This window comes from Symphalangus syndactylus, chromosome 2 (genome assembly GCF_028878055.3).
Source record: "Symphalangus syndactylus isolate Jambi chromosome 2, NHGRI_mSymSyn1-v2.1_pri, whole genome shotgun sequence".
NCBI lineage: Eukaryota > Metazoa > Chordata > Mammalia > Primates > Hylobatidae > Symphalangus > Symphalangus syndactylus.
In genome coordinates this window covers 114,431,318-114,443,346 of record NC_072424.2, presented here as the reverse complement: position 1 = coordinate 114,443,346, position 12,029 = coordinate 114,431,318, and the positions used below count along the sequence as shown (strand labels likewise).

The 12,029-nt window shown below is 42.6% G+C and overlaps 1 protein-coding gene across 6 annotated transcripts in view; it reads left to right on the top strand.

Annotated features, from left to right (window-relative positions):
• The window catches only part of MAP3K5 (mitogen-activated protein kinase kinase kinase 5), a 241,144-nt gene that overhangs the window by 204,093 nt on the left and 25,022 nt on the right, over nucleotides 1-12,029 (top strand). For 4 of the 6 annotated variants that reach the window (XM_063622337.1, XM_063622338.1, XM_063622340.1 and 1 more), the window contains 3 exons: nucleotides 2,587-2,767; nucleotides 2,863-3,031; nucleotides 11,447-11,632. In XM_063622337.1, the coding sequence (XP_063478407.1) occupies nucleotides 2,587-2,767; nucleotides 2,863-3,031; nucleotides 11,447-11,632 (536 nt within the window). The remainder of the gene's footprint in view (nucleotides 1-2,586; nucleotides 2,768-2,862; nucleotides 3,032-11,446; nucleotides 11,633-12,029) is intronic. The other 2 variants (XM_055264868.2, XM_055264866.2) reach the window with 1 other exon arrangement.

Below are 12,029 nucleotides of genomic sequence, written 5' to 3'. Positions count from 1 at the left end.
TTCACACCCTTCACTCCAGTCCATCAGCAACTCCTGCTGGCTACCTGACAAATAATAGATGATCCACAACTGTATGCTAGATGAATGAATGCATGTGCCTAACAGGGAAGAGGACTCAATCTAGAATCAGGTTCACTCATTTAAAATCAAGCAGGCCGGGTGCGGTGGCTCACACCTGTAATCCCAGCACTCTGGGAGGCTGAAGCGGGTGGATTACTTGATGTCAGGAGTTTGAGACAAGCCTGGCCAACGTGGCGAAACCCTATCTCTACGAAAAATACAAAAATTAGCCAGGCGTGGTGGCACATGCCTGTAATCCCAGCTACTCGGGAAGCTAAGGCAGGAAAATCACTTGAACCCAGGAGACGGAGGTTGTAGTGAGCCGAGATCGCGCCACTGCACTCCAGCCTGAGCAAAAGAGTGTGACTGTGTCTCAAAAGTAAAAATAAAATCAAGCCAAGGAGGGAATCAGGGCTCTGCACATAGAACATGCAGAATATCTGTAAGTCCCTTTATTTCCTTAATGAGCCATAGTGACAGGCACTGGGTTCCATCCTTAAGCATATACAGTTTTACCTCATTAGGCCTCCTTTTAGGCAGTTGGTAGTCACAGCAATGTTAAAATTCACAGGTGTGACACAAATCCTCTCATTACTGGATAATCAAACCACATGATATGACCAAAAAGCCAAAATACAGAATAATTCAAGTCCTTACTCCCTCTCTTCTTTAGATACACATACATTTACTAACACACACACACACGCACACACAGACAGACACACACACACAAACACGGAAACACATGATAGGAATCCCTCATCTTCTACTGTTCTAATCTAGTCTGTACTAGTCTCTTTACTCCCAAGAAACAACAATTTTGTCTTTGAAATATGAATGATGAACACCTCCATTTCTGAGTGTGGCATGCATCTCATAAAAATGGGCTGGTGCAGAAACTCACCAAGTCTCAAGGATCAGCAGTGAGTTCCACTGCAGGGCTTGTATCCCTTCGTATAAAGAGATCGGCTACTCAGTCAAGCCAAGAGATCTTCTTCAGCTGTGTTCTTCCATCAGCAATATTTAACTTTAGGGGCTTGACATCTCATAGTAGTGAAACTCTTTCTCCCAAGCAGCTATTTTTTTCTGTTCTGAAGTCTGTTCCCCCCAAATAGCGATGATGTTGACTCTAAAGTGAAACAAGGCACACTATAGACCTTGACCTTCCCCAGGAATGACTCAAAAGCAGTTTGGTGTTTGGGCCCCCCTTCAAACCTTTCTTCTCTCAGACAACCTTACTATTACCAGCAAGGAAGAGGTCACCCATTTCCTTTCTGCTGTAGCATTACTGCCTGAAATATGGTCCATGAAATGCTAGGCCCATGAGCTGCTCCAGAATATGTGGAAACAGTACATGCCAGGCATTTCCCCTGCCATATATCATTTGCATACTGGTACTTAATTGGTCAATTCAGCAACTCTTTGTGGCTTCCTCTTGCTTCCTGCCTTCTAGTGATTCAGCTACAGAACTATTTAAATAACAGCAGATAAGTCAACCAATTCATCCTGGGGAGACTTTCCAGTTACTGACCAGTAAGGTGGTTTCCCCCGAGGTCAGCTGTTCCTGAAAGCTGTATATACTTCCGTCTTTCTCCCTACAGCTGAAACCAATGTCATGAGTCCCCTGCTATCCTTGAGATCAGGGCAGTTGATTCAGTTCAGCCCACGAGGAATTAAGTAAGAAGGAGATTCCAGGCAACAGTGGATTTCCTTTTCTATAATTTTATACCTTCATTCTTTATTAAAATACTTTTGTAGCATTAGGATGTTGTTTGTTAAAGATGTTTCTAGCAAAAACTACTTTCTTTAAAACCAATGTTTGAGGAAATATAGGCAACTCCACCGTCTTATTCTCCATCCAAATAAAGAAGCAGCTCATGTCACTAGAGAATCATAGTATCTGAGAACCAGGACAGACCTAAGAGATCATCTAGTCCATCTGTTTCCAAAATTTGTTTTCAGTGATGAATCCTTTTTTATATGAATCCTTAAGCAGAACTGTGATATATGACAGTTATCATATTTGCTCTGGTTTCAGGTATAACAGGATTAGAACCTGTGGTCCAGACTTACAGCATCCCACTCACTCATCCCAACCAATGCAGCCCCAAGATGCTAACGGAGACCCTTAAGCCCCTGAAGAACAGGCTTAAAGATTATCAGTCTGACCCTGAATTTTATAAATATGAAAACTGAGACCTATAAATAGAAATAACTAGTAGTCAGTAAAAATGAGGGGATCAGACCCTCAGTAGACCCACTGAACCTGGTGCTTCCTTGACTGTTTTGGTACCGCAGAGATATCCCTCCCAGGGCCTGGGAGGCCCTTTCCTGCCTACCCTGCCGTATGGGTTATGCTGAGCAAGGGAGGCAGTCATAACACATGACCGTCCCCTTACATAGCATAATTATGCTGCTCACTGCAACAAGATATTTGACAAAGAATATGGCTCTCTTTCAATGGGTGTTTCAGTATGTGTACATTTTTTAAAGCGTCAATTATCTTTTCCCTCCTCTCTTCACAAGCAGAATATCTCAGGAGTATATCCTTGCCGGTACCTGTGCTGGTGGAGGACACCAGCAGCAGCAGTGAGTACGGCTCAGTTTCACCCGACACGGAGTTGAAAGCGGACCCCTTCTCTTTCAAAACAAGAGCCAAGTCCTGTGGAGAAAGAGATGTCAAGGGAATTCGGACACTCTTTTTGGGGTAAAGACCTGACTTATTTGGGGTGAGAGAAGTGTGTTGTTAAGTGTGTCATTTTATAAAGGGAACTGTGATTTATGCCGCATAAATTTTCTCAGCATTCCAGATGAGAATTTTGAAGATCACAGTGCTCCTCCTTCCCCTGAAGAAAAAGATTCTGGATTCTTCATGCTGAGGAAGGACAGTGAGAGGCGAGCTACCCTTCACAGGATCCTGACGGAAGACCAAGACAAAATTGTGAGAAACCTAATGGAATCTTTAGCTCAGGTAAATCCTCTCCCAGGTGCTTCATTTCCCAAAGGTTACATATTTTACCTGTGTTCTAACCGCCTGCAGCTGTCACAGATGATGTGACAGGCAGGAGGAACCTGTAGTGCTCATCATGATAAACAAACCTACCCCACAGGAAAAAAGAAGGCAAACCCTACAGCAGGGAATATATTAATATGAAAATAGGGAAACAATTTTTTCACTGCATTTTTGAATATAAGCTATTTTTAAGTCAGAAACAAATTTTTCACATTGGTGACATTCCAACTAGGCCCTACAAGCCTCTTTTACTCTTCCTTCATTTGTTTATTCATTCCAGCAATAAACACACATTAAGCCACGTGAGTTGCTAATTCTGACATTAGCGTGAGGCTACCTGCCAGTCGCTCCTCTCAGCATTTGGGAAACATCAGCAAATACAACAGAACCCCTGAGCTTGTGAGGTTACATTTAGATGGAGGGTGAAGCGCAAAGGGAAGTAAATTGTAGTGAGTCTTCACTTAATGTAGTTGATAGGTCCTTGTAAACTGTGACTGAAGCAAAATTACATATAACCAAACCACTTTTGCCATAGACTAATTGACATAAACAAGAGTTAAGTTCCTATGGCGTATTTCTGGTCACAAAAACATGACCAAACTCCTAAATAAAGACTAAAACACTTCTAATATTCTACATTGAAATAAATGTGAACTCTATATACATTTAAGAAAGATGAATAAAAACAAGATAACTGTCTACCCAGTTCAAGGCCATGGGTGGCCAGAGCCTATTCTGGCAGCTCAGTACCAGGCGGGCACCCGCCCTAGACAGGACACTATTCCACTGTAGGGCACATCCACACACACACCCACACTCACTCACACTGAGACCACGTAGACACACAAATGAATCTAACATGCACATCCTTGGGATGCAGAGGAAACTATATGTATTAGTCTGTTCTCACGCTACTAATGAAGACATACCTGAGACTGGGTAATTTCTAAAGGAAAGAAGTTTAACTGATTCACAGTTAGTTCCACATAGCTGGGGAGGCCTCACAATCATGGTGGAAAGTGAATGAGGAGCAAAGTCACATCTTACATGGCTGCAGGTAAGAGAGCTTGTGCAGGGGAATTCCCATTTATAAAACCATCAGATCTCATGAGACTTATTCACTATCATGAGAACATCACAGGAAAGACCCAACCCCCTGATTCAGTTACCTCCCACTGGGTCCCTCCCATGACACATGGGGATTATGGGAGCTACAATTCAAGGTGAGATTTGGGTGGGGACACAGCTAAACCATATCACCAGAGTACCCAGGGAAAGCCACACAGACATTGAGAAAATGTGCAAATTTGCCAGGCGTGGTGGCTCACGCCTGTAATCCCAGCACTTTGGGAGGCTGAGGCGGGTGGATCACGAGGTCAGGAGATCGAGACCATCCTGGCTAACACGGTGAAACCCCTTCTCTACTAAAAATACAAAAAATTAGCCAGGCATGATGGCGGGCGCCTGTAGTCCCAGCTACCCAGCTGAGGCAGGAGAATGACGTGAACCTGGGAGGTGGAGCTTGCAGTGAGCCGAGATCGCACTACTGCACTCCAGCCTGGGTGACAGAAAGAGACTACGTCTCAAAAAAAAAAAAAAAAAAAAGAAAAAGAAAAGAAAATGTACAAACTCCACACATGCACACAGACAGTGGCCCCTACCAGGAATCAATTCTTTTTTTTCCTCATCAAGGTTATAAGGAAACAACATTGGGCAAAACAGTGTTATTTGAGGATCTGCTGTATATAATAGTTTAGAAGGCCATATGTACTCTGAAGAAAACAAAAGCTTGTCAGCGAAACTATCATTCCTTGGTGTACTAGTTTGCCAGGGCTGTGTCTTAGTCCATTTTCTGTTGCTATAACAGAATACGTGAGACTCAGTAATTTATAAAGAAAAGAGGTTTATTTGGGCTCATGGTTCTGGAGGCTAGGAAGTCCAAGATCTAGTGGCCCATCTGCATCTGGTGAGGGCCTCATGCTGCTTCAACTCGTGGTAGAAAGTAGAAACACAGTGGGGCTTGAGTGGAGAAAAGAGAGGGACAAGGAGAGCCAACTGGCTTTATGACATCTTGCTTTCCTGAGAACTAACCCAATCTGTTGAGAACTGCATTAACTGCATTAATCCCTTCATGAGCCTCATGACCCAAATGCCTCTTTAAAGACTCTGCCACCTCTCAGTATCATTACATTGGCTATTAAATTTCAACATGAATTTTGGCAGGACAAATCACATCCAAACCAGAGCAAGCAACCATAACAAACTGTCACACACTGGGTGGCTTAGACAACAGAAATGTATTTTCTCACAGTTCTGGAGGCTGAAAGTCCAGGATCAAGGGGTTGGCATGTTTGGTTTCTCCTGAGGCCTATCTGCTTAGCTTGCAGATGGCCACCTTCTTATCATGCGCTCAAATGGCCTTTTCTGGTGCACTTGCGGCCCTGGTGTCTCTTCCTCTTCTGATATGGACACCAGAAACATCAGTTCAATTGGATTAGGGCCCCACCCTTACGACCTCACTTAGTCCTAATTATCCCTTTTGAGGATATATTTGTCTCCAAATATATCCCATTGAGTGTTAGGGCTTCAACATGTGAATTTGGAGGACACAGAACCGTAATACCTGGGAAAATGTGTTCCGTGGAATTCTATGTACAAATACAAGGAAGAATCCCCTTCCCAAATATGCACCAGGAGAAAAATGGGTTTCCCTCAGCCCCAAGCTTCTTGTGGATACAACCTCTCACAGACACACTCGGTCCCTGGTATGACACTTCTCATCCTCTTTTAGTTCAGCGGGTACCGGGAACTCATCTACCTGCCTCCCTTGCCGCGGCCTCCACCTGTCCTTCACGATCACTGTGCACTACTGCACATAGCTTCTTCCCTCCCTGTGTCCTGAGGAAATAGCTGCAAAAAAAGGTTGGGGCTAGAGGAGTCCAGCCAAGTTTTTAAAGTCTCTCAGTACAACAGTTTACCCATTCTCATCTTTTATTGAGATGTAAATGGAGCAAAGCTCCCTCTTGGCTCTTACTAAACAATCTCAGCCTGTCTCTGTCTTGAGAACCTCACTGTGCTTCTTTGCTGAACATTTTATCGCCTTAGGAATTCCCTAACGTCCACCTCTTTAGATCTCATGGAAGGAGCTGAAAGGCCATATATGTGCCAGTAGGGCCTCGGTACAAGGAGGACTGAAATGAGTGTTTTCTACAGACTCTCAAAAGCCCTGACTTGGGTCCTAAAGGAAAGCTGTCTCGGGCAGTTTCTCTGAGGCCCAGGAAGAAGATGCTCTAGAGTGAGGGGTAGCTGGCCTCTGAGTCCGGGGAGGATGAGTGTCATGCATGCTTCGTGGTGGTGGAGACTGGAGTGGTCTCGAGCCATCAGCTTTCTCTCTGGCCTTTCCTTTGACTCACTGTGATCATTCAAGGACTGAGAACAGGACTGGGTTGACCCAAGAAGAGGAACCAAGCTGGATGGAGAGAGCAGCTGGGCAGCACTTGGAGTTCTTTCATTTATTCATTCAACAAATACTTATTGAGCATCAGTCAAAGGCCAGGCACTGTACTATGTGCTGGTGATACCCTGGCGAACCGAACAAAAATATCTGCATCCCCTTGAAGTTGACATTCTAGCGGAAGAAGGAAAACTATATATATATATATATATATATATAACATATAGTAATAACAGCTAACATTTTCTTTAGGCCAGGTACTATTCTTAGTATTCCATGTATATTTGCTCATTTAATCTTCATGACAGTAGTACTATACCAATAGTTCTATTAGCATCCTCAATTTACATATGAGGAAACAGGCACAGAGGACTTGAGTAGTTTGCCAAAGTCATGCAGTCCTAAGTGATGGAGTTAGGATTTTGACCCAGGCAGTTTGGCTCCGAAGTGTTTGCTTTAACCAACGCATTCCTCTGCCTCATTGGTAGGCCCGATGGTGACAAGTGCTAGGAAAAACATAAAGTGGGGTAGGGGGTAGGCGTTGGAGGTGAAGAAGGAAAGTAAATCACCATTAGCCACTGCAGAGTGAAGGCCTCTTCTGTGGACCTTTAAGATGCTTGATTTTAGGTCAAAAACACATAAAACCCAGGAATTGCCTAAATCTCTAATTACCCCCCAAAGAATGTGCTTTTCCAGTACAGGAAATGCCAGCTTGTTGGGGTCTATTCTTTGTCTCCCTGCTGGACCATGCGCCATCAGGGATAGGACTGCCTTGGTCGTCACTTCTATGACTGTGCTGAAATACTTAAATGTGGGAGTGGTTAGTCGTATTCAATTGTTTGGTACCTCCTGGTTTTAAAGTGCATTTGAATGTTCTCTGTAAAAGGAGAAATGAAAGAAAACCTTAAAAGCAACCATCAGAGGGTGTGCCTTAGGGTACCAGCATGAAGCTACCAGTGAGTACCTGAAACTGATCAGAATCACGTGCTGAATCCATAATGGCCACATGATGGTGGGGTCCCTTCTGACTGCTGTTAAGGATGTTGGGAATCCTTTCCTGTGACATCAAATGGTGATTCAGTGGTAGAACAGGTCCTGACCCAGGTTGACAGCTGCTATTGCAGGTCATTGGGGCAGTAGAATATAATGGTTAGGAGCTTGGGTTTAGCTTGCTGTTTGAGGCCTGGTTCCATCACTTAAAGGCTGTGCAATTTGGGCAACTGATTTAACTTCTCAGAGTCTGAACTTCCTCATCTGTGATGGAGGAGTCTACTTTATAAGGTTGCTATCAGGAGTAACTGAGATTGTGAGTGATTTAAATCATAACAGAAAATATTCCACAATTGTTAACTGTTATTGTTATCATTATCAAGCAGGCTAATAATAGTTATCTAATATCTTTAATTTTTTTCTATGATCAATCAGAAGTAATTATTGCCATTGTATTATTTCTAGACACATATTTATATCTGTATTTAAGCCTACACTTTATAACAAAACCAAATCTAAATATTGGTCAGGTCTTCAAACCCTTAAACCATGAAGAGCCTTTTAATCTGTAACATCCTTCTGAAATCCATTCCTGGTTTTTGAGGAAGTTTAAAGGATAAAGACTGGAGAGCATCTTTGCAGAAGACCCTGTGTGTTAGAGTTCTCTAGAGGGACAGAACTAATGGAATACATTTATATATAAAGGGGAGTTTATTAAGTATTAACTCACATAATCACAAGGTCCCACAATAGGCTGTCTGCAGGCTGAGGAGCAAGGAGAGCCAGTCTGAGTTCCAAAACTGAAGAACTTGGAGTCTAATATTCGAGGGCAGGAAACATCTAGCACAAGAGAAAGATGTAGGCTGGGAAGCTAGGTCACTCTCTCTTTTCACATTTTTCTGCCCGCTTATATTCTAGCCACACTGGCAGCTGATTAAATTTTGACCACCCAGATTAAGGGTGGGTCCGCCTTTCCCAGCCCACAGACTCAAATGTTAATCTCCTTTGGCAACACCCTCACAGACACACCCAGGATCAATACTTTGTATCCTTCGATCCAATCACGTGGACACTCAGTATTAACCATCACACCCTGGTACTAGGAGTGCAGGAAACGCATACTGTTAAATCTATGCTGACGCTGAGTCAGGCTCACCAGATACTAGCCAAGATGCTTGTTTTTGAAGGCACATGAATGAATTAACATGGAGAGACAGGAGTCAGAACAGAAATAAATGATGACGTAAGTAGATGAAATAGCCTGAACAGAAAACATTTCCCAGAGTAGAGCATGTTCCTTTGTAGGACAGTAACACACACATCAAAAAACCAGAAGCAACATGTTTTTCTGTTGTAAAAACAAAGTTAATGTCGAAAAAAAAGTTTGCCATTTGAAGTTTGCTGTTGGCAAACATGTTGCAACTGAGTTTTTACTAAGAGAAGCTTCTAATTTCTGCATAACTCACATTTTTCTTCTTGAACATACTTTCATGGTGTTATGATTTTGCCTGTGAATCTTTACCTTGGGTGCAATTTAGTTTGTGGTAAGGAAAAAACCAACAAAGTTTATAATGGTTCCCATTGTGATTTTAAAATATTTCTTTAATGACAGCTTTCAAGCTTTTCAATATAATCTTCTCTCATGAAAACATAAACATGAGACCGAGCTTCCAAATGAAAATATATTAAGAGAAAGAACTCGATGGTGCATTTCTTTTTTATTTTAATAGACTCCTAGAAATTATAATTTTCACAGCCCAGTGGAGGAATTTTAATTTTAATGGTACAGTAAGAAAATGTACAGTATAAAATAAAAATGATATAATAGTTTCTTAAAGTTTCTTATATTTTCTTAAAGTTAAATGGGAACAAATAACATCCTACTATGCTTCCTTAAAGAAGCAGTGTGGGCCACGCATGGTGGCTCATGCCTATAGTCCCAGCACTTTGGGATTACAGCACTTGGGAGGTGGAGGCAGGTGGATCACTTGAGGTCACAAGTTCAAGACCAGCGTGGCCAACATGGTGAAACCTCAGCTCCACTAAAAATACAAAAGTTAGCCAGGCATGACAGGTGCCTGTAATCCCAGCTACTTGGGAAGCTGAGGCAGGAGAATCACTTGAAGTTGTGAGGCAGAGGCTGTAGTGAGCTGAAATGGAGCCACTGCACTCCAACCTGGGTGACAAAGCAAGACTTTGTCAAAAAAAAAAAGCAGTATGCCTTGCTCAAAGGAGGAAAGTTCCATTTGAGGTTGGGGAAAGTGGTTCACATCTATAATCCCAGCACTTTGGGAGGCTGAGGTGGGAGAATCACTTGAGCCCAGGAGTTTGAGACCAGCCTGGGCAACTTAGCAAAACCCAGTCTCTACAAAAAGTTTTTTAAAAAATTATCTGGGTGTAGTGGCACATGCCTGTAGTCCCTAGCTACTCAGGAGGCTGAGGTGGGAAGAGAGCTAGAACCCTGGAGTTAGGGGCTACAGTGAGCTATGATTGTGCCACTGCACTCCAGCCTGGATGACAAAGAGAGGCCCTGTCTCTTAAAAAAAAAAAAACAAAAAGAAAAATTCATTTTGAGAAAGAGCATTTGTTTGAACATTGTAATATATTTTAGTGTAATAAAATAGTCCATCGGTGCATTCTTAGAAGCAATTGCCTCATTGACAGGTAAGGAGTAGTTTCAAGAATGAAGTTTGAGATCAGCCCCTCTTAGTTGCAAGGAACTGACACGCTGTAAGGACAACTGAAGTACCAAGGACATGTTATAGGTAGACACACATAGCAATAAGGGAAGTAGACTCTTAAGGAATTCCAACCATAGTGCCTACCTAGCCAAGTCTCACAGACACTGAAAACAGAATATGAGCCTAAGGAACTTCAAGTCCCTGAAGTTTGCACATCTTTTCTCTGGCTTGGTTTCTGTTGACCCTCTTGGTGTGCATTTCTGTTTTTGCCCACTTCTCCTCTCCCTCCCTGATACGGTTTGGCTGTGCCCCCACCCAAATCTCATCTTGAATTGTAACTCCTACAATTCCCATGTGTCGTGGGAGGAACCCAGTGGGAGGTGATTGAATTATGGGGGCAGGTCTTTCCTGCGCTGTTCTTGTGATAGTGAATGAGTCTCACAAGATTTGATGGTTTTAAAAAATGGGAGTTTCCCCGCACAAGCTCTCTCTTTTTGCCTGCTGCCATCCACATGAGATGTGACTTGCTCCTCCTTAACTTCCGCCGTGATTGTGAGGCCTCCCCAGCCACGTGGAACTGTAAGTCCAATTAAACCTCTTTCTTTTGTAAATTGCCCAGTCTCGGGTATGTGTTTTCAGCAGTGTGAAAACGAACTAATACACTCCCTATTGTCTTTCTCAATTCCATTTCTTCTGCTATGGTTGGACATATTCATGACCCTATTTTATAGCTCCTCTTTCCAGGCAGACTTTCAGGTTGAGATCCTATGGCTTATTGCTCAAATCTCTTTTTAGTTCTCAATTAAAATGTCTGAAAGAATCTTATGGCCTTAGTCTTTTTGGGCAAAGCTTTGTTATCTGACTCTATCATGGCTACTGACCAGCGTGTGGGGCAGGTACCTTTTCTCTCTGATTATTTCTTGGTGTTGGTAGGAGGACTGAAGAGGAGCCATATAGTTCAAAATATGGTCTTTCCTTTGGAGACATTTGGAAGTCCAGTTCTTCTCAGAAAGGGGTGTGGGAATTGGATAGGTGTGGTGGCTCACGCCTGGAATCCCAACACTTTGGGAAGTAGTGATGGGAGGCTTGCTTGAGCCCAGGAGGTCGAGACCAGCCTGGGCAATATAGTGAGACCTTGTCTCTACCAAAAGAAAAAAAAAAGCGGGGGCAGGGGGTATGGAGATAGGATTCCCATGGCAGGTATATCCAGCATATGTTGACTGAAGGATTGTTGGTTTTTATTCACAGGGGGCTGAAGAACCGAAACTAAAATGGGAACACATCACAACCCTCATTGCAAGCCTCAGAGAATTTGTGAGATCCACTGACCGAAAAATCATAGCCACCACACTGTCAAAGCTGAAACTGGAGCTGGACTTCGACAGCCACGGCATTAGCCAAGTCCAGGTGGTACTCTTTGGTTTTCAAGATGCTGTAAGTATGATATTTTGCCAGTGTTTTCCCACACACTAAAATTAGTTAGAAAAATAAGATAAAACATAAGTTCTGTTATTTTTCTTTAAAAATTCCAATGAACTCTATTCTTTTTGGATGAAAAATGTGAGATATTCACTTCTCAGTGTGCTTCTAAGTATCTGATTTGTTGTTTTGTGTGTTTGCACTCCCCAAATTAAAAAACACATAAAACCAAATCACCATGGAAAATAACAAAATATTTCCCATGGCTGAACTTCGTTCTTAAGAAATTATGTTCGGTCATTGTTTATTTTGACGACTTTAGCAACCTAACACACTTTAGTCATACATTTTCTAATGCTATATGAGAAATGCCATCTAGTGGCCATTGAGAAAATTTAACAGTACAGTTTGA